A 23,228-nucleotide genomic window follows, 5' to 3' on the forward strand; every position below is an offset into this window, starting at 1 on the left:
TATATTTGCATCTTCTCGAGCTGCATCTCGACCGGCGTATCAAATTGATCTGATGGCACCGTAACTGGGACGTGATGGGTTTTAAATTGCACTCTCCACTGTCTCATTGCTTGCTGGTCGATCGGGTTTTGTTATTTATAGTGCAAACTGAAATTGCACTAAGTGCTGCACATTAGTAAATGAATTGAACTCATTTACTAATGTGCAGCAAAGCAATTGTGAAGGTGATGAAATCGACGTGCAGTTCGAGTGAGTTACTTGCAAATTGTTCTGAATTGAATGCAATGGGGAGTTTTAATTTTAAGATCTCAATTTTAATTTCTTATTAGAAAGTTACGGCACTTAATAAATTTATCAATTGCAACTTCTATCCACCAATGCCTGCAAAGATTGTACATGAAAAGTGAAACTGATGCTAGTTCTGCTTCACCCCTGAACCACAGTCCAGAGAGATGATACATTATTGCTAGGAAGTTGGAATTGGTTTCAGGATTGCCATAATCTTGGGACGGACTACTCTCAAGCCTTGTCCCCGGTTGCTTGTTTGTAAACCCAGCGATTAGATCACTGGCATCCTGATCGCCGATAAAATGCATGAAACCGAGAGCCATAGTGACTCTATAATATATCTGAGCCTGTGTATTAAGTGCGTTGGTACGATCATCTTTATACAAATTTGACTTATTTTTTGTTATATTCAAACGTTATTTTGTAGCAATACGGCCACACCGTTTTTGTTGAATTGAAAAAAACCTTATTTTTACACAGTTGTTTTTAAATAAATATTTTAAATAAAATCTATTTCTTTGTTCAAACACAAAATAAATTTATTTGTATAAAATTGTTCTGTGCAAGGTCGTAATTTTTTTTTTAATTTTTAAGAATGTAAAATTCGCTTAATACATAGCTCGTTCGACTTACTTGCTTTTTGGTACAACCCAAGAAATTGCCAATACGTCAATAAAGACAAACTTGCCTACACTTTATCGGCCCTTTCTTATCGTCTAACGTTGGTGCCCTTCACGCTCCCCACACTAAGGGAAATAATGCGTACATAATCAAAATAAAAGTGCTCAACTCACTCAACACCAGCCATAGCGGGTCGGCTGTATTTACCAACACAAACCAACACACACATACACAAACCGTTGTCTGTAACTTACATTTTCATTAACAAAAATCTTCTTCCACGTGCAAAAAAACCCGCGGCGGTTAGAGACATTCCGCAAATGTTCGTCATCAGCAGCAGGTTGGGTGGTTGGGTCATCTTCCGTTTTGCGGTTTATCGTTGGGGTGCGCAGAAACAGAAAAAAAAACACACAGAACCTAACAGCCAGCAGCAGCAGCAGTAGTAGTAGTAGTAGCAGTCGTTTCGCACCCCATATCTATATGGTGATTGTGTTGGGTAGAAGACGACCATATAGCATCGTCCGTTTCCACTGTTTGCTCCAAAATGCTAAAAGGAAAAAGGGAGATAGCCGTGAAACGGGAAGATCGTCTTCTGTTGCGCCGTTTGAAGGTTTCGCGATGCGCGCCAGTTGTGCTACGGCCGTCACCGGGGAAGCCTGGAATTTCGAAAAACAAACGTATTCTGTGTCGGCTTTTTGTCCCGCAACCGACCCACACTGTCGATCGCAGTGAAAGCCGCCGGTCTGGAAACCCATCCCGCAATTGTGTATAGAGTTTTCGCTTACTCATCAACAGAACGTGTCACTTTACGGTGCAAGGGCAGAAATTAACCCAGTCCTAACGGGCCCCTAGCAGCACCGATGCGTGATCCAAAGATGGAACAACTAACGTACGAAAGTGTGGAGGAGAACTGTCAAGATTTTCTCGGTACGGTTAAGATGGAGAGAGAAAACTATGGCATCAAGTGGGCATTGCAGTGACCCATGGGAAATCGTGTGACAGAAATATATCATCGGGATGCGATGCTCCAGATTTACTTTCTGCATTATTCATTCCTTCCTTTCTAACGCCGTCTTTTTTTGTTTCTTTCTATCCCCTGTTCTACTCTTCCAGATGCACTACTTGCTGACCTTCAGAACACGGTTCCTGGACACAATCAGCAGCATGGCGGTGGCGGCGGTTCATCTGTTCCCGGATATGGTAGTCTGAATGGGGTCCGGAACAAGCAACAGACCAGTCCCATTCCGGTAGGTAGCGGCTGTGATAAGCTGTTATAACCCAGCGAAAACGTAAAGAGCCTTCAGGTGGTGTTTCATTGAGCGTGGTGATGCTCCCATTAATCTCGACGCTGAGCGACGCATACTTACTTTGTATGGTGTACCCAAAGTGCATTCGCGTCGTGACAAACAAACTCTGCGAACGATGCAATTCTCGAATGCGCGCGCGCACACACACACACATGACGAAAGAGGAGATCCCGCGTGCGTCCGTTATACTCCGAGTCGGTGCAGTTGCAGTAATGCTTCTTGCGTCTCACCACCATTACCAAGCTTACTCATAAGTCGGTTCTCTTTCTCCCGCGCCGTGGTGTCGATGGCGTACGGAAAGTGTGCGTGGTGCAATGTGCAAGTGCATGAGCGCGATGTACGACGGCGACATGGAGCTGTACGGTCTCTTTGAAACATGCGCTCCTGGTACCGGACTTACATCGAGTCAGCAATACTGGCCGGTACCGCTCGTGCTGTGTAAAAGGCAGTGGTAGTCAGTGACTGTGGACGCATGTGGGAGAGTTGTTTTTGGTGTGTAAAAATGTGTGACTGCATGTGCCAACCGCCATACTGCGATTGGTTTAATGAGACGTGGAAAAAGATGAGACTGTTTTGGCAATGCTTTAAACATTATGTTATAGCAAAATATAGTTTATTTATTACTTACTTACTTATCAGGCGCTACAACCGCTTTGCGGTCTTGGCCTGCTGCAACAATCCTCGATACCGCTTATGGTTTACATAGTTTATTTATGGTACATTTAATCTATAGATACAAAAATTAGGTGATACAAGCTTTCATTCAAGCTGCGTTCATGCTTGTTGATTATCAGTTCAGTGATACACCCAAAATTACAAGTAATTAAGATTACAGCTGCTGACTTTATGCCGTCAAAGTTCTTCGAAATGATGTTACTTTGCGTTGAGTGAATCATTCCTTGGCTTTCTGAGTATTGAGATAATTAGCAAAGTAGAACGTTCCGTCTAGACGTTCACCAATGCACACGTGCCTACCCAACGACACCACAGCCAATATTTAAGTTTTTTCTCACAGTCTCAGCTTCTTGTCGAAAGGTACTCGAACGTAAGGAATAGGTTGGGATGACAGACGAATACACCCGTATCGTCGTATACGCGCGTACATTCGTACGTACCGTGCGTTGGATTTACTACGGTGAATAAATCTGTCACCAGTGACGGCAGATTGGATGTGTTCCAAAGGCGTTCCTTTTGCTTTGAAGAAACCGCCAAAATAATTGATTTTACCTTTCGCACTAATTGAACTTCACCGTTGTACGAGCGCTTAACTGTGACGTGCTAGCAAAAGTAGTTTAAATCACTATGTTATACCTATAAAAACCTCTGAGAAGATAAATAAATTCATGAAAATGTTCTCCCCTTTCATTTTACAGCAAACATATCAAAATACATCGACCAAAACGGTAACCGAGACGCGTGCCACCAACGGTTACAATGGTTCGCTACCAAGGTCAACGACACCGCACAACTCCTTGCCACGGTCAAGCACTCCCCAGAAGCTGCAAACCTCGGCTTCCGGCAATCTTTCCGAACTGGACTCACTGCTACAGGACCTGAGCAGCGCTCGATACGGCAATGTCGTCGAAAAGCGTAAGCCGCATAATACCGCGTGTGCAATACTCTCACGGTCCATTAATCGTCCGTTTCTAATTGCAGAACCTAATAACGCCATCGTCACTAGTCCATCTCCGTATGCCATTAACGATAGCATTAAGCGACCATCGGTAGACAGCTTGCTCGAGGAGCTAAGCAATGCTCACTCAAACCCCATCTATGCGGTTCCACACGGGTGAGTGGCCGGGATGTGATGCACATCCACAGTGACTAATCGAGAATGCAATCATGCTTTCATTTTAGGAATCAAAATGCAAACCAACCGGGCCGGCAGGTTACGATAACGGTGCGTGAAACTACCACGGAAAAGCTTACCGGTACACCAAGTGCTCAGTATCAAAATCAGAGTAAGTAATACTTGTTAATAAATAGAAACAAGGCTGTGCTATAGAAGTTTGAATGGTCTTCATTGTGTGAAGAAAATCGGTCAAATACACGCTTTAAAAAGTACACTTAAAGTACATTAAAAAAGGACCAGCCGTACTGCGAATGTAAAATACTTTATTAGAGTAAAATATTTCCTTAAGGCCTGAATACTCCACAAGGTACTTTGGTGACTGTGACTTAAATTAAAGTAAATTAAAGTTTCCTCTGAAAAATTCATTTCAAATCCATGTTTCATCTTCGGCATATCAGTGCTGAAAATACGGCGTCGAGCCGTAATAGAGAATGGAATAGAAACAAATTTTTAAAGAAAAATTCTCTTATTGGCAATGGAAGATTACTGTTAAGTATTTCAAATCACAGTATTCAATCAATATCCTCTGTATAAAATTTCCAATATCTGGCTGATATCAGATGCTGGCATTATCAGAAAATCAAATTCAAACCAGCTCTTGGAATCATTATTTATTATAGATAATCCAGAGATCGAAAGTATAGTTTGTTTAAATGTTATCTTATCATACATATATGTATCAGATAAATAGATAAGCCGGACAGATCTTGTATTCTAGCTTTGTCGTTCAATCAGCCACGAGTTACAAACAACATCCTTCGATGTTATCATTATTGCAACGTAGCGAGATAATCGGGGTTCTAAATATTAGATTTTATTTGTAAAAATACCTTCTTTAACGCTCCAATAATCGCGCGTGCAGTAAATATTATCATCATTTGTTTTTTTTATTTATTACAACTATAATTACTCAGAAGTTTACGTATTGTATCGCATTTCTCACACCCAACACAACTCAACGAAACTTTCAAAAACGCCTGCAACGTATGCAACCCGCACAGCACAGCACATGATGTTTCGTGCAAATTGTCGCCTCTAATGAATTTAATGAATTTTCTCTCTATGTTTGCCATTTGTCTCTTCTCTCATGCAGTGTATCAACAACAGCTGGTCCAGAACGAATCGCACACTTCGTCGGCCACGAAGGAATTGGATGATCTGATGGCGTCACTGTCGGATTTCAAGGTAAGGCTGAGTGTGTGTGCGCGCGCTTTGTTTATATTTGATTTCCTTTCCCCTTTGCTTTTCGCCCTGGGACGCAAATTTAAGAAGTGATTTAAGAAAAAGAAAATTTGCACACATTCGCAATGGCTTTCAAAGACGTTTGCTATGTTTCGAGTACGAGATGAAAGGGGGAAGCATTTATTTTTTCACCGTTTCGTGATTAATTATACCAGGAGAAGGTGTCTTTTGTGGGTGTTTTCATGTTCAACACGGTTGCACTCGAATATGTAGCGAATAGCTGGTGCTGATTCTTGTGGGTTTTCACTCAGAATAATCAATCACGTTCCATCTTGGCAATCGGGTTACAATGCCGCGAACGTTGTCCTCCACGGTCAAGTTCAGTGGGCGTGCTGTGCTAAAACACCATGCGCCTCCATCTAGTGACAGTTTTATGACAGTCGCCTGTCGACGGATTCAGTTTTATGAATTCGTTACATTTAAAGTGTAACGGAAATTCCATCGCGCGGGTTTTCACCTGTTAATTTGTGCTTCGATTCATTTGCAACACCGTTACGGCCCCCGTGCGGCGGAACGGAAGTATGCAGGGTCGGTCCAATATAATTGGAAATGAGGGAAAAAAACGTCTGTTGGCAGTCTTGCTTGCCCTTGGTAAGGGCTACCTGCCAAGGTGTTCTGTCGTTTAATCTCTCTATGCTTCGGTACGCTCCGATCTGCTGGACCGTTGAACGATCCTCATTCCAATGTGACTTTATGTGATTGATTCTGCACACCGCAACGAAGTTTTCCGAAATATGTGCAGAATGTAGGCACGATAATTTCGAAATGCATTCCCCTTGTGACGCCGCTGAACCGGCTCTCCGTTTCTTTTGATTTTGGTTAAGTATACTGTATATGGCTTCCAAACGACGTAGCTATACTGCACGATGATGGCTGTAACAGTAAAATTTTACGCGAAATGGGTTCTGTTGCCACTCACCACATCCAATTCGAATTTGACTGTTCTGCTACTCAAACCATTACATTAGCAATAAATTATTGTTTCTAATTTTAAAACGTACGGTCCGTTCCTCAAACGAAACGGTCAACGTAAGGCACCGTATGGAAACGCGCAACCGTGACTGGTTCGTACGAGGAGTCCTTGTTTTACGAAAGCGCAATCACCGTTGAAGGTTGATCACCGTTGTCGTTGTGTCCGCATGATGATGTGTGGTCATAATTATTTTCGATATATTTACGTTCGCGTTACCGGCGTTGGTTCCGCATCCCAAAAGGCGCGGTGGTAAGAATAGACACCATCCATGAATGGCAGTATAGGGATGCGCGTGAAGAAGGTTACGATTGACCATCAAGGGAAACGATGGGCGAGTTTCCGTATGCTCCTTCCAAAACGACAAATACACTGCCGAGTAGTAGTAGTAGTGGTAGCAGTGTTTTGATAGCACATCTGTTTGTGAGGCGAAATTTATCACGATCACTGACCGTTACTAACTTGACGTTAATGGCTGCACTAAATGTCTTGCGATGGGCAAGTGTTGCCAGATTAGCTGTCGGTTACGATGAGATATGCATGAATTCTGCGTACGTTTTGGATGTACGGAACCATGCGTAACGATCCTGACACTTGTTAGGATTGTTTATGGGAACAGATTTTGTTCTAATCTGTTTAGCTAAACATTGTGGTTCGTCTTGAAGTCCTTTTGTTTGACAGTTGGCCAACGTGATGAGAAAATGAGCCATGATGATCGTTTAGCTGCAATGTGCTGCTCAGTTTTATTTACTTCTGAGATATCAATAATAAACACACTGAGCTGTTTTTGTAGATATCTGCAGTTTATTTATAACCATATGCAGTTGCATGTATCGACAATTTAAAAAACTCGATCTTCGTTGCACGTGTTGATAGCACAAATGCTTTGAATGTATTTAAGGTACTTTTCTTCGTTAGAAAATTGTTCAATCTGTTAGGAAAAAATATTAACGCAGGCATCCTAGTACTGGACTCTATGACCTGCAGAAAATTGAAATGATCAAAATGTGACCAGTCAGTCAAACGAATAAGACAATCCTGCATTTAAAGAAAAACTCTACGTGAAATCTGGGGGTTAATAACGCAAGGAATAATCAAACTTTCACCGTAGATCGTATTTTCTGGGATGTAAAATTACTTCGTAATCGTAATATTTTCCAAGTTATTTGGAACAACAATCCAATAAATAATGTTTAGCCATTATGGCACACGACTGCGCCTCACTTGAATTTAATTAATCTCACAAATCTGGATTTGCAATCAACATTGTACGCTTCAAACTGTGACGCTCAAACACCATTTTGCATCACAAAGCTCAAAATACATCTTCCAGCTTTGTTCTGCCACCCTTGCTTTTGCTTACTCATTTACTATCCCGTTCAGTTGCAATGATCGTTTCCGAGCCAACAAACGAAATGAAAACGAAATATTTTCCTACTTATATCGAATATAAATAAATCATCCACCGGCAGTTAAGCAGTTCTGTTTAAGCCAGCTGAACAGTACTCTTTCCTTTTTGCATGCAAACACATTTTCATGATCGAGAGCGATACTTTTTCTTTTCGGTTTACAAGACATTTATACTGAGGTAATTGCAACAGCGGAACTGTCATTATTGCGATTAATTTTATAATTTTGGATGGCAAGATTAGAAATTTTTTATTCATAGTTTTTTAACTCAAACAATGTACCATATTTGCTAGTGTAGAATCGTGTGAAAATTCAAAAATGATAGGAATATACGCTAGGGGCTCGTAATTATTTTTATTAAACATCGCACGATTTAATCCTGTCCTTTAAACCGACACGTGACAGATTACAATTTCGGTGGAACAAGGCGCCGAATGTGGGGATGAAAAATTATTTAACGAATGCTTGCCTTGCCTTGACTTAAAAACCGGAACCGAACCGAAGAGCGAGGATCGTGCAACCTCGAACTTGCGTGTGGACATCTTAATAGACATCAATTGAAATGGATCCGATATATCATTTGTAGTTTGTAAATCTGTCTCCGACCGTTCGCACAAGTCCCCCATCCCCACGAGAGTGGCCGACAGATACGGGCGGCGGCGCATACGGTGCGAAATGTTAGCCTAGTCCGCATTAGCAACGAGGAAGGCAGACAGCGACGCGCTTCAGTCGATGTGCTGTCGTCGTTTAGATACTCATTTATTACGGTCGTTGTTGTTTCGGTGTGTGGTTTATGTGTCTTTCTTCTCGGCCGTCGTGCGGCACGGGCTTGCCATCTACTGCACACATTAATTAACAGGAGCAAAAAAGGTGCAAAGGGATCGGTAGACTCGTCCCCGCTGTTGTGGTCTAATTCGCGTGGTTGTAATATTAATTTTATTAACCATGCCATCGCTATAACTGGCGGGACAAACGGTCCAAACTATACGCAAACTTGACTGTGAAAAGAATACAGTAGAAACTTTTTAGAAAAACTCCAAACAAAAAACCATCTTTTTAAATTAAGAGCATGTATGAATTATTTATTCACACTTTTGGCCCAAGTTCACCTTTAAATGGTTTCAACAATGTTTCACAAGTTTACGATTTACTACTGTGCATCATTTGCACCTTACCACCTGCAAAGTCGCCAACGCAAAGCACGCGGCTAATTATTGGTGCTGCTAGTAAATTAAATATGTCAAGAGTCGTGAAAGAGTCGCGAAAGTTAAATACTTGGTCGTAGCTCGTGCAGTGTCACGCGCACAAACTAGTTCTTGCTTTCATTAGAAACCAACCGTAACATCTAAGGTGACGGCTTGTTGATTTGTGAAATGATTCGCCACAAGTGCCAGTAAAGGCCAACAACACACACATTTGTGGGAAAATTTTTCAAAACATCTGAGTGCAAGAGTGTAGAACTGCTCGTGTTCATTCCATACTCCATTTCATGGGGAATTTATTGTTTTTGTTCATTGTGTCCGTACCGATGCATGATGTCATATGCCACTGCTCCGGTGCATATTGTTCTTTACCGTGCGTCCGAATGCACATGGTGTTCCCGATGCCAGTAATTCCCCATAAAGGGACTACCCGCCGGTGGCCACCAAAGAAAGTGCGAATCGCGATCGGTCGGACTGTGAGCGAGGTCGGGAAACAATTGTTGTTTGGCATGCAATCCTGGCTGGGTGGCCATTTTGGGGCGCAAGATGGTCGTCCCCTTTTAAGGAACCAAAGCGGAGGGAATCAAAGTATGCGCCGAAGCACAGGGGACGTGTGTGCATTCATCCTTGCCGAAGGGCATCGATAAAACCTGCTACCTGCTGCCGGATGGATAATGCAAGTGTTTGGGCGCCTTCGGTACGACGCGACATGACCCTGAAATTGGCGCTTGTAAGACGAAAAAGGGCCCACTAAGTACCTTCGTAAACAAGAGCTTTTAGCGAATACGTGCCCGTGCGGAACACGCTTCAGTCGACTAATCGATAAATGCAAAGGCAATCGTGTGGATGATACCGACCGCCGACAGTATCATTTTGCGCATCGTCTCCGCTTGATTGAGGAGCGAACGTTTGTGTTGGCCGGCCTGTGGGTGTGCGTGGCGGCACGTTGTCTCACTGCGGTTTTGTGCCGCATTCGAAGATAGGTTTGTCTGGCTAAGGGTGTTCTCTAAACAATCCTTCGCAGTGTTTACCTTCATTTATCGGATGTTAAACATTAAACTATCTAACAATTTCAAAGTTTAAGTCTTTTTTGTAACTAAACTTCTACGAAAAATGTAATTAAAAATGAAACTTAGTATGGCTTAGTGAGAACAGATAAATTAGAGAAGTTGGTGACATTCAAGGGTTTCCACAAACATGCGTACAGATGCACAACTGCACTGTGCATTATTACATTTTGCGCATCAAAACCTGACCAACCACACCCGTGGCGCCTCGCGTGAATGCAAATCTACCAACATGTGAATACTCCACCCTTCTCCCGGGGAGAGAAAGATAGAGATAGATGGGGGATCCGTCTTGCTTACGATACACACATGAATTGACTTTTATTATAGCACACTTTATAGATGGCCCGAGCGTTGTGATGACTCATCAGCACAATATGGGGCTAGCCTAGCTTTCTGTCCAGCTTCGATCAAATTAGACGGGGTGTGTGTTTTCTTAATCAAAGATACATTGTTTGGTTAGAAAAAATTTTACTCTTTGTGCTGTTAATAATTTTTGTAAAATTCAAGTATCAACACGTGTTGAAAATTTAAAATAAGTGACTCATTAGCGATTGATTTACATATTATGGTACGCATTGAAATAAATTATTTAAAAAATATCGTTCAATGAATAAAACAGCCTTAAAATGATTAGCTGTAAAGGTACCAAATATGGTTACCGAATGGGACCGAACTGAAGGTTCTCCGATTAACATAAGCAAGCGCCTTTTCTCGTCTCAATTATTATGTTGATCCCGATGACCATAAGCGTCTGAACGATCCACCCACAAGATCCTAACACGGTTTATAGGTCAATAGGGGCAGATTTTTGGTAAACTTAATCTTCGGTACTGTAGCTATGTACGATCATTTTGCATCAATCATATTGCGGGTGACTATGTGCCACCGCTGACTACATACTACTACCAGGCTAGACGAATGGGTTCCAAATTATTTAAATCTCCATATAAGAACACTGGATGATCTCCATCATCCATCGCCACGCCAACGCAGTCTGCGCGTTCTATTGATCGATGCTGCTAAATCGATCATCTGTTTTTCTTATTTTAGCACTCGCGACTCTAGGGGACGACGCTTTTATGGGCCTGTGTGTCTGCTTTTCAGCAGAGTGTTGCTTCAGCAGAGCAGAGTGTTACTAGTGGAAAAAATACTCTTGCCGATCGATCGGCCTTACCTAGGAAAAATATTATTAATGATACATCGTTAAAGTGGTACTTGCTTCAGATCGCATCTGGATAGAGTCACAATTCACCTGACGGACTCTTAACATAACGAGCAAAACTGGAGCAAAATTGGTTTCCTAGCCGTTAAGAATTAAGAAACCGATTCTCTTCATAAAAAAATATCTTTAATCTTCTTACTCGCAATTGTATACACTAGCCGCACCATATCTGTGGCATGGTAATTAGAAAAAAAGGAAAATCCATCCCCAAATCGGATGTCTGTTTTTCAATTTAATGGAAAAATAACTCCCCCCCTAAAGCCCCTCCGGCAATCGTAATCAAATCGCCTGATTCCTGATGAATGGAGCGGTTGCCGCTTACGTTCTTCCTCTCCCGTCGACATTTACTTTTGTAGCTCATTCAAAAGTACCTTTGCTTGATTTTGCGCCATTTGAGACAATTCCCAACCTCCACGGTGCTCGACGCGATCGCGTATGTTTGCGTAGTAGCACACCGCACACAGCACTAACCCACACTGATCTTGGCTTAAAGTTTTCACCGCGTGTGTTGAGTATGGCGCACGATGGCGGCCGTATGGGATGGTGTCTCTGCTCTCACGGCTGCACACGGCGCGTTACTGTTTTTCCGGCTCATGGACATGGCAAAATCGGACCCCGACCGACATGAGTGCAAAAGAAGATATCGGTCGGCTGAAAGGTGGTGCTTGGTTCGAGGATCGGTGAAAGACCCGATCGAGCCGAGGGAGAACGTCGGCCAAGATTTTTGGTTGCACGAGTTTTTGTGAGGGGGAAAATGAAAAAATATTCTTTTTTTATGGGATAGAAAAGGTGCATCACGAAAGAATTTTTATCATCAAGATCATATAGAACAATCCCCATCCTAAGGGCGTTGTTATTGATGATGAATCAAATCGGTTTACGGGGAATGTGACAATTTACCGAAGCATTTCGGTTAAACGGTTTCGATTTGAACGGCGGTTTAAAAATAGGACGCCTTCGTCAGTCAGACGCGCGTCTAAATAAAGCGTTGTTAAATCATATTTGTTATGGTTTCTATTTGCTCTGGTTCGTTTAGAAGAGAGGCCAAGAATTGCATTGGACCACCCCATGATGATGGACACAACTACTACAGTCAATGTAATCATCGCAATGTTTCGTTTGCCAGATGGCTTATCATGTAAATTGCTTTCACATGATCAATAACATTTGCTAGCGTTCTTAGGGCTCTAGTTTAACCTTCAACACTGATTGCTGATTTTGTTTTGAGCCTCACGATTTATGAGCTTGATATTATCGCACCCAGCTTAGTAAATAATAACCAATAAAGTGTATTAAATTACGCCTCCTATCAGTTGTGCCGCGGTGACGTAAGCCGCAGTTTGTGGGCCCCCACTATGAATTCAACTTAAGGCTAAACTGCTAATAAAACCCCTCTTTTACGTCCACGTCTAATAATGAATCTCATTAGAAGATTTAAATGTGCTCCACTTAAACCAGATAACGCTCCCCACTTAGGCAGACCCATCAAACTGTCTCGGTGAAAGGAAAAATCTGTTTAAAATCTTAATCGCCATCCCCCATTTCGGTATCGATCGAGTCGGCTAAAGTGATGAGTGAAGTGACTGCATTTAAAATGCTGTGTGCTTCCACAAGCACAAAACAATAAACAGAATCCCGAAAATCGCGTTCACTGTGCTGAAGAATGGGAGAAATTTAAACCGTCTCGATCATGTATCGCACCTTTCCAATCGATCCCTGCGCTATCGATCAGCCACCCTATACTCCCTATACGCTTTTTTGGTTTGTGTGTGCATGGGATGTATGGACATCCAGGCCATTTTTGGTTGGGCCCCCTGGAATCTGAACCGTTCCATCCATCCATCTATCCAGCCTAAGCCGCGTCCGTGGTGTTGTGCATTTCCTTTACCAAGCTGCCCTTGAACGTAAAACCATTTTTCTAGCTCTTCTCCATTCGAATTGCGTGTAAAAACAATCCCTCTCTAGCTTCTCGGCTTCCCCGTTCGCGAGTGGTAGAGCGTCATCTTCTATTATAACTATTCGATTCGCGGAACGACGAACCACGCGCGCCGTCCAGGGAGAACCAAAAGGGTAGCGCCACACCGCGAAATTGAACACCCCTTAACGTGTGTGTGTATGTGTGTGTGTGTGGTTGTGTGCAATTCGCTCCAAACGGTGGTTTTTAAAAGCGACTGTAAACGTCCGCGCACCACCCGTTCGCACACGCCACGACGAATGATGATCCTCCCTTGTTGGGCCGATTGGGCGACTTTGGATGGAAAACAAAACCGCTTCGCAAGTGCAAGCGAGAACGAACGAACCGGGTGCCAATCTCGTACGATGCATACGTGTGTGTGTGTTTGTGGGGGTGATGGGGTGCAAAATACCACCCCTCATCATCGACGCCATCGCACGCGGCATCCCTCTCCCCATCCGTTACCATCCTCTGACCACACAGGCTGGTAATAGTAGTAGATCGAACGGACGGCACTGCTCAGTTCACATTGAGACCGCATCGCGGCAACACCTAGTCAATCCGAAGGAATATTGTAAGCGCTCACGTCCAGCCGTCCAGTCGAATTCGTTTTCGTTCGCACGTAGAGAAGAGGTTTGTCTTTTGAGACACTAAAGCATGGAAGGATTCTCCTGAAGGTAACTAGCGGTTGCTAAAAAACGGTCTCTTTTGCTTTCTATCTTGCCCCCCACACCAGATCAGTGCCGGGACCTCGCATCAGCACCAGTCGGTGACGGATTACGCGAAGCCGAACCAGGGCACCTCGCACTATCAGAGTACGCTGACGACGGTATCGACCACCGAACACTTGCCACCGTCGTCCGATCAGCTCGATTCTATGCTCGGTAATCTGACCGCCGACATGAGCCGCCAGGGTGTGAACACAACGCAGAAGGGCTGCTGCAATGCCTGCGACAAACCGATCGTCGGCCAGGTGATAACGGCGCTCGGCAAAACGTGGCACCCGGAGCACTTTACCTGCAGCCACTGCAACCAGGAGCTTGGCACGCGGAACTTCTTCGAACGCGACGGCAACCCGTACTGTGAGCCTGACTATCACAACCTGTTCAGCCCACGGTGCGCCTACTGCAATGGACCGATTCTGGATGTATGTGTTGTGGGGATTTTTTTCGCCGTGACAATTATTGTTTTGAATGTTCCCCAAATTTCTCTCACCCTTTTCTCGCTTAGAAATGTGTCACAGCGCTCGAGAAAACGTGGCACACGGAACACTTCTTCTGTGCCCAGTGCGGTCAACAGTTCGGCGAGGATGGATTCCACGAGCGCGACGGTAAACCGTACTGCCGCAACGACTACTTCGACATGTTCGCGCCGAAGTGTAACGGTTGCAACCGGGCCATCATGGAGAACTACATCTCCGCCCTGAACAGCCAATGGCATCCGGATTGTTTTGTGTGTCGGGTAAGTTCTCCGATTCGCGTGCGAGCTAGTTTTTAAATGGGTTACGTCTGTTTTCTCCTAAATGAGTCAAGTTCTTCTGATCAGGGTGGAAAAGATATCCGTTCCAGCATATCTTTCCGGTGGCGTGTAGATCAGTAGTAATCGATTTTATTTATAGGACTGCTCGAATCCGGTCACCGGCAAGTCGTTCTACGCAATGGAAGGCAAACCCGTCTGTCCCGGGTGTGTTGGCGCCGATGAGGACGAGTAAATAGCGCGACAAGCTTAGTGGCATCGCACGCTCTGCCCTAACCCGCTTTGTTGTGACACTCTCCGGTGGCGAGGATGATACGTTTGGCCGTTGGTCGATTGGTTTTTGCCGCGCCGCGAACACTTAAGGAGCGGAACTGACGCGTTGTTGGCGGGTGGCGGAAGGATGAACAACTTATCACAACGCCACCGACCGAACTCGCAATGATGCAATATCCGGTTAAGAAGTGGCGGATGATGATCCGGCGATGATTGGCATCGTAGTTTAAAAATAGAACTTCTTGATTAGTGCCGGCTTAAAACTCCATCAACACGACGGCCTACCGTCCGCGGCAACCCGACCGATCGTGCTTCGTTCCCGTGGTGTAAATCAATCGACCAATGCCGCCACCCATCCTCGGCCATCGGGAATCATCCGTCCTGCCGTGCTGAAGACCCGAGATGACCTACATTATTTTTTTATATTTTTTGTCCAACCACATGTGCGCCCGAAACGCGTTGTGGACAGCAGAAGCAGCAGCAGCAGCAGCATCATGCAACTATTTTCAGCCCCGTGCACTACGCGCTTTCGGCGGAACGTGTCACACATCACATCAACGCTTCCCAGTGCCATCCCATATCTCACCCTTGTAGCATTTTCTCTTTCGTGTGAAGGTCAAGTTTCTAGTCTTTCCCTTGATGCAGAGCCCTTACCCCTGTTTATCTTAATATCATTTACACACGGTAGAAAAAAAAACACACAGAATGTCCTTTACTACATGACAAGACAAATGTGGCGCCCGCAGACAGATGGACGCTCCGGCGCAACATCCAAAATATATCTGGATGATGTGCACGGGATACAGTAGCGGTATGCGACCATAGAACTGACCACAGAACGTTTCGACTACGTGAAAGAAACACTTACCTACCTTACCCTGGCAACTTTAGCTTAACCATACCAAAAGGCTTTGCGTAAACAATTTTTCAAAGCGGCATCATACCATTTTCTATCCTTTCATTCTAATATATTGTTAAATGTATATTGTAAATAAAGAGCGATAAAAACAAGACGATAATAAACACACACAAAAAAAACACAAAACAAAACCAAAACAAAATACTATTCAAAAACAAATGACTTTCGCGAAGCGCGTTTATCGTGCATCGTGTGTTGTCTTGCTCTGCGGCCTTGAGACGCGTGTTTTGCTTGCGTGCGTATGGCACTTTTTTTTGGTTTTGTTTTTGGTTTGTTTTGATTTTTGGTCACCCAGAATTGGGTGACCTCATCCTGTTGAGGATGACGTCATTGACATGCCCTAGACGGACGCACACACCCGAAGAACTGTGAACCGTCGCTCTGTTGACACGCGTTCATTCCGGGACTGATGAATTCTACGAGCCACCAGACGTCTCCATCCATGTGAGATACCCTACTACCAGACGATTTTGTTTACTCTCTTTGGAACGACCCATGACGACGGGGTGAGCAACAGTGAGAACCCGTCGAACCATAACCGTGTCACGCCCCTTACACGGTGTGATATTCCAGACACGGGCAATGATGTAATATGCTCACGGGCTTAAGGCGGGCAGTGGAAAAGGGCGTACTAATTGCTATGAGCAGTCATTATGAGGATCTCACTTTTTTGTTGCTCCATATCCCCAGAAAGTGGTCTACTTTTAGAGACTTCTTCATCGGCTCAATGATTAATAGTGCAAAATTGGAGTTTTTTTTTTTTTTTTTTTTTTTGAAGGCCTCAGTATGGAGGCACGACAAAGACATGATAAGACACAGACACAGTTGGTGGCCAACGAAAATTATGTCATCACTGAAACCAGCCGCTTGTTAGCATCGTGGACCATACGGAACTGAACTCGTGAAGATGTGTTGTTATCACATGAAATATTTTTAATGTATACATTCTTCCATGTATTGTGTCTACTAGCAATTGAAATCCCAATCGTGGGGGTGTGTGATGTTTCAGTCAGGCATTTAAAAATGTGGTTGAATTCCTATTGGGGTATGTGACTTTCGACGGTTTTCACACCTCCAGCAAAGAATTATTAGACAAGTAGCTGATCTTACCTCACCTTCATTGATGATTGATCGATTGATCAAACAACTACATTCTAAGTGGGGTTATTTTTTAAATACCACATACTTTTACCGTATTTAGGGAAAAAAAAAACAGATTATTGTAGCTTCAGGACTATACTATTTTAAGCCGCTTAGCTCAAGACTATTTTTGACCAAAACTTAGAACTACTGACACTACAGTGTTCCGCCATGTGGTTTGTGGATTTTTAAGTGACTTTGTAATCTAACCTCACTGGCGACACGGTCTGCACACGGCAGGTCCGGGGTTCAAATCATATCTGGGCCGTTCTCCCATAGTAAGGACTGACCATCCAAATATGCGGTGGCAATAAGTCTAGTAAGCCAAAAATGCCAGTGCTGAGGCATGACTTAAGCGGTCGTTAGGCCAAGAAAGAAGAAGTAATCTGACCAAACACACCAATGTCAATGTCTTGTTATGAAATTATATTCTTGAGCTAAGAAGTTGGAAATAGCGAGTCACTTCGTTTGACTTCTGGAGAAGTGTAATAGCCAGGAGGCTTTATCGTTGTGGAACTTTGACCCAGGTGGATATCTTGGGATATATTTGAAAACGTGTGGCGTTGTTTAAATTGCAAACAGCTTCTTTTAGCGCAATGATAGGCAATTTTTGATCCCATTATCGTGCTGATCGTGTGCGATATTCATCATTTGGTTATCGATATAGTGCCAAGAGTTTAACTTCAAATTTAAAACAATTTAGCCCCATGTACAAATAAACGTGACTAGGACCTTAGCGACGACTGAAAACTACACAAAACAAACAACGACATGAAATGACCACCAAACATCAATCCAACAAAAACTATCTTTCGGCTCACATGGACAATTTTCCTATTGATCTCGACACTGGTTTTGGCAACGCTCAGCAGCAGCGGCAGCAGCAGGACGTACAACAAAACCGAGCAATGATGGTGGAAGGTCCTAAAAATACGGTTGCCAGTTTGTAGCCAGACGCCCACCCACCCACTAGCGATCACTTTGAAGCAAAAGATCTTCGGTGTTGACAACTTCCGACTTTTGAAGTGTGGCCAAGGGAAATCGAGAACGAAGAAAAAAAACACACACACTCACACAACACTCGGGACGGAAACCAGATTTCGTCCGGAACTGGTACACTTGTTTGGGAGCGGAAAATTTACTTTCCTCCCACTCGACCGAATCCGACATTAGAGGAGCGTAAAGCAAACCGACGCACTGCGGATGGATTTGTGTGAGTGTAGCTTTGGGGGCAGAGCAAACCTTCCCCAGCAACCTACCAGCCTTACCTGGCTTGCCTCTACAGAGGAAGATGGAAATGGCTTAAACCCCGATGGTGCAGATATTTATAGACGAGCAAAAGATTTTGTTTTCATTCTCAGTCATTCACTTATTTGGCATTAGTGGTCCTGCTGCTCGCAACAAGTGTAAGCGACCCCCACTTAAGCATACAAGTTCACCAAAGTGAGCACGGTTCTGGTTCCACGCTTAGATGGACCTGATTTTGTGTACACTTGGAATATTCATCATTTCTTTTTCTCTTCGACGGTGAGTTGATCCAGAAGGGTTACTGGCAGCGTTCGGTTGGAGTTGCCTTAATGATGTCCCTCGGAAATGCGAATGATATGGTTGGTGGGTCAGACGCGTTAACCTAGTGACACTCTTGTTATCCTTGATTGGAAGGCCAACTGTGAACTTAGTTAGCGATGGACGTATCATCCTTTACGATGGTACTGATAGGTCTGCTTAGTTTACAATTTGCGTAGGATTTTTACAATTTTGCTTTGCCATTCTGTTCAAGCATTTGTTTGGCCTATTTTTTCTACCAGAATTCAGCAACTAAGATTTTTTTGTCTTTATGACTAAGACTCTCAACGAAGCGCTAGTAGCTGAGAACGAAAATAGTAAGATAAAACAAATAAGCCTAAGAGCAAAGAACAGAGACGAAGAGGACAACATTTGTGGAATAATTTAATAGAAAGAACAGAATTAGGAAAAAAATTAAAGTTAGGAAAACAGTAGACAATGACAAAACATAACTCAAACTTCTAAGAATATTCCATATTTATTCCGCCTCTGGGGGACTTTTTCGTCGAAGGGTCCCCATTCAACTTTATACTCCAACAGTTCTCTACCAAACCTCTTCCTCCGAGAGACCTCGTAGTAGAGGAGGCCTCTTCGTCCAATGGACCTCCTTTAGACTTCAGCTTTATCAGAGCCTCGCCTTCCAAAGGCTACAAGGGATTCCATCTTCCAAGAGTCCTCGTAGTTGGAAGAGACTTTACTAACAAAAGACCTCACAGATGACGATCTACCAAGAGACATCGTAGACATTCTCTTCTTCCCAGACACATGAAAAGTTTTGTCGTTAAAGGGTCTACGTCTTTCAAAAGACCTCGTCATCCAACATTCGAAGGACAGCATCTCCCAAAAATCCTACACATTGAAGGCATATTTCTTGTCAAGAGACCTCGTAGCAGAATAGTCCTCTTCGTCCAATTAACACCGTCTCCCAAGCGTCCTCATTGTTTGAACGTCTATAGGGCTAAGGCTACCACTACTCCTCGTTATCGTATAGATCTTCTCGTATCCTCAAAGCACTCTCATTACCATAACGTGTTGTATAGGAGATTCCCATCAAGGTCCATGCTCAGAATTAGTCCTCCTTAAAAGTCCCCTCAAATCTGAATTTTTCGTCGTTTTTTGCCGTTTAAAATTAAAATGACTTGAAGTAGATTCTTTTTTTCAAATAACAAATTGTATAACAGTAATTCTAAGTCGACAATCATCATCTTAAACAATTTCTAAAAGAAAGTCCTCTCACTTTGCGGTTTAAAACGGGTTAAATCGCAATAGAATCTACCAGAGCCAATCAACAACACATACTTTTAAAAATGTGCACGCTTTAGCAACAAAGTACAGTCGTTTCTAGCACGGGTAGTAACTAGCAGCTGCCAATGATTTCAACGGTCAATTAGAAACCGATTTAAATTAGCGTAGAACGAGGTCTACACTAATTGGGATTATTAATAATAATTCTTCATTAAGCTCATGCAGTATTAGATACATCCATTCAATCGTCACAAAATCTAATGCACACGTTCTTTGCTCTTCTTTTCCCCCGCAGGATTGTCGCGAACCGTTCCACGGTGGTTCGTTCTTCGATCACGAAGGATTGCCGTACTGTGAGACGCACTATCACGCAAAGCGAGGATCGCTCTGTGCCGGTTGCTCCAAACCAATTACCGGCCGTTGCATTACGGCAATGTTTAAGAAATTCCACCCGGAGCATTTCGTGTGCGCCTTCTGTCTGAAGCAGCTGAACAAGGGCACCTTCAAGGAGCAGAACGATAAGCCCTACTGTCATCAGTGCTTCGATAAGCTGTTTGGCTAGGGGCTTTAGAACTGGTAGCACCGAGACCGAATGATGTACGTGCGAGATCCCCTTTCGTACACACGAACAGGTCCCACGACATGTGTCCTGCGCGTAACTGGATACTATTCCCTCTCTTCTCTCTGCCAATCTTTAACTACAACTACTACTACTACTTACACTTCAACTGTCTTCCGGATCTTTCAAATTGTCTGCTGTGCTCTGCACAACGACACACGTTTCTAGCCCTAGCACTAGTTTGGACTGTAGCTAGATATATGTATTTTTTTTTTTTTACTTTTAATTACATTTAAAATGCTCTTCTGCTTATTTCTCCTTAGTTTTTGACAAAGAAAAACAAAACGGTTCTCTGCCAATAGATTTGGAAGCGCTAGTGCGTCAATTAATAATTTAATCAGGTTAGGGTATAACCGTATAAAATTCAAAATGGTGTCTTGCTTCTTGAACACCGCCGATTCACCGCACAGCACGTGGCCCACCTTCTAAACCAATTTAAGTTTTCTGTTTATTGATAAACCTGACAAAACAAAACATATGTGTGTTGAAGTTGAAACTAACCGCAAAATGATAATTATGCATTCGTCTGTAACTGGGTTTGTTGTCCGTGTTTAAAACTAGGCAGAAGAAGGCTGCCGATCGAATAGAAAGATATGTACGGTACGTTCGTTTGTCTTCTTAGGGTATATGCACAAACTTATCAACGAACAGCTTGAGCTAGGGAACAGTACATGATAGGAAGGACCTGAGTGGATGGATAGATAGCTCTGGCATAATCTGAACTGTTTAGCACAGCTGGTGGGTCTCACACCCCGCCCTTCTGTGTACGTAAAAAAGAAAGTCCGTATTATATTAACCCTGTTGCACGTCACGATCGCGCCACGTATCTGGAGCGTATCTTCTTAAGTTTGTGTTGAAACGCGTTACAAAGTTTCCTAACTCTATCGTTACAGCAACAGCAAAAGCAAAAGCGAAAACTAGCATTGCCAATTCCGGGGTGTAATAAATAGTCAACGTTCTAATTAATGATACACAAAAAGGTTAGTGTGTGATGATAACACATGATAACACGATATGCACCACTTTGCAAACCGCTTGCCATTTCCACCCGAATTTCTTCGGCCGAATCGGGGTGCGTATTGATGGTATTGAGTGGAGTGACGGGAGATAAAAAAAAGCAGAATGGAAGCCAATTCGTTTAAACTAAATCATTATTGTAACATGCCAATAAAACTTTGAACTTTGTTCGTTCAAATAAACCGTGTGCCGGATGTGGAAAACTAGCAAATTAGATCGGATATCCGTAAACATTTTGAACAGACGTTAAGGGCCCGCCCGGATACGCCAGGTGTTCGATGAAACCGTGGTAAAAGCGAAAGAAATTATTCTGAACGAATCCCAATCATTTCTAAACAGCGATCTTGGAATTCGTTGCTAGTGCGCTGGCTTATCATTTAACATGTTGAGCTACAATTTAGATGTTTTATCTGCTGAACCTTTTGTGAATTCCGTATCGTATTCCTCTCTATCATATAATGTCGCCACTATGGAATTAATAACTGAAACTCGTTTTTGATTGATTTTTTTCACCACAATTACCTCAACACGCACGCAACGTTCAAATTTAAATTTCTGGGCTATTCACATTCCTACCCCATTGACAGGTGAAATTACCCCGCACTGACATTTGTGGAGGAAGCAAATGGGAGGAGCAACGCAGAGCCCTGGTTTTGACAGCTCGCAGCGAACGGAAAACAAAACAACACTGTTTACATCTATTTTTGCCCTCAAAAGCTGTATTCGCACACGTTCTAGTACCACTTGCCGCGTAACTCTGTGCCGTTCGGTGAGTGGATGTAATTACCGTGCAATCTATTATGCAAAGAAGCAGTTTACTGTAAAGTGGTTTGTTCGATACCTACATATACAATGGCAAGCGAAAGTCCAACACCGGCCGACTATTCCACACTGATCGGTGAGGATGGCAAGAACAGAACGAACGTGAAATGTCTTCATTGTGGTTCGTTGATTCTGAGAGCGGCCAACAGCGATTTCGACAGTACAGCGGTACGTAGCAAGACAAGCGCTAAAGTCCCATCGCGGTCGCAGCCTTAATGTGGTCCCATTATGCTCCGCTTTCAGTACGACCTCCCAGTGGCAAAGCAAAAACGCCAAACAGCTGTGGACAAGGAGGAAGTTTTTGCGAGCGAAACGTTGAAGGACTTTTGGATGGTGAAGGATATGTACACGTTCGAAAACATAGGATTCAGCAACACGGTCGACAACCGCAAATATCTCACCTGTGCGGACTGTGAGCTTGGCCCGATTGGGTACCACGATTTGGAAACGAAGAAATCGTACATTGCGCTCGCACGCGTTCAGCATGTGTGAGATGGGTCGGATGCGGAGGTAGTAACATCGCACACGGTATGGAAGCTGGTCACAAATAAAAGCCTCAACGGTAAATATTTTTCGCCACCTTATTTATCTTTATCTCCAAAGAATGCATTTCGGTTGCAGGTCATTTTCTTTTGAGGGACGGTACGAAATCAAAAAATTAAATGAATTTTACGATCCTTTTGCTTGACTTGGATTTGCCATCACTTTATCTTAAATCAATGCCGCGAAACGCTTCTTCAGACCAGCTCTTGAAATCGCTTATTTTTACTAAGATAAGTTTAGATCTGGGCTGTAGATAATTTTACTACAATGTTCCTTGTTTGTACTAACTACGTCAACTTTATTCAACAGTAAATGTAAAGATAGAACATTTGAGTACTATGTTTAGAATATTTGATCTTCCAAAACTCATAAGCCGTCCGTTTGAAATCAGTATGTGGGGCAATATCGATTCCTTTATTAAATTATTTCTTCTGCACTATTTCTAAACATAAGCTAGGTTTTCTAATATA

The 23,228-nt window shown here is 43.3% G+C and overlaps 2 protein-coding genes across 12 annotated transcripts in view; both read left to right on the forward strand.

Annotated features, from left to right (window-relative positions):
- Positions 1-21,604, forward strand: part of LOC118511688 (paxillin) — a 56,246-nt gene extending 34,642 nt beyond the window's left edge. For 6 of the 10 annotated variants that reach the window (XM_036055085.1, XM_036055086.1, XM_036055081.1 and 3 more), the window contains 8 exons: positions 2,023-2,156; positions 3,590-3,806; positions 3,873-4,005; positions 4,074-4,177; positions 5,162-5,253; positions 13,875-14,285; positions 14,369-14,599; positions 20,053-21,580. In XM_036055085.1, the coding sequence (XP_035910978.1) occupies positions 2,023-2,156; positions 3,590-3,806; positions 3,873-4,005; positions 4,074-4,177; positions 5,162-5,253; positions 13,875-14,285; positions 14,369-14,599; positions 20,053-20,319 (1,589 nt within the window). In that variant the 3' untranslated portion in view covers positions 20,320-21,580. Of the gene's footprint in view, positions 1-1,528; positions 1,837-2,022; positions 2,157-3,589; positions 3,807-3,872; positions 4,006-4,073; positions 4,178-5,161; positions 5,254-13,616; positions 13,772-13,874; positions 14,286-14,368; positions 14,600-14,756; positions 15,951-20,052 lie in introns of those variants that run through there. The other 4 variants (XM_036055079.1, XM_036055078.1, XM_036055087.1 and 1 more) reach the window with 4 other exon arrangements.
- Positions 21,605-22,048: 444 nt separating this feature from the next.
- On the forward strand, positions 22,049-23,210 carry LOC118511694 (guanine nucleotide exchange factor MSS4 homolog). Of its 2 annotated transcripts, XR_004906170.1 has the most exons (3): positions 22,051-22,383; positions 22,459-22,777; positions 22,837-23,210. XR_004906170.1 is itself a non-coding variant. In XM_036055094.1 (2 exons), exons 1-2 carry the CDS (start codon positions 22,246-22,248, stop codon positions 22,705-22,707), a joined length of 387 nt encoding a protein of 128 aa, XP_035910987.1. In that variant the 5' UTR covers positions 22,049-22,245; the 3' UTR covers positions 22,708-23,210. The 2 variants fall into 2 exon arrangements, 1 of the variants encoding a protein (XP_035910987.1); XM_036055094.1 differs by having other exon boundaries at positions 22,049-22,383; positions 22,459-23,210.
- Positions 23,211-23,228: the final 18 nt, after the last annotated feature.

Source organism: Anopheles stephensi, chromosome 3, assembly GCF_013141755.1.
Source record: "Anopheles stephensi strain Indian chromosome 3, UCI_ANSTEP_V1.0, whole genome shotgun sequence".
In the NCBI taxonomy this organism is placed as follows: Eukaryota; Metazoa; Arthropoda; class Insecta; order Diptera; family Culicidae; genus Anopheles; species Anopheles stephensi.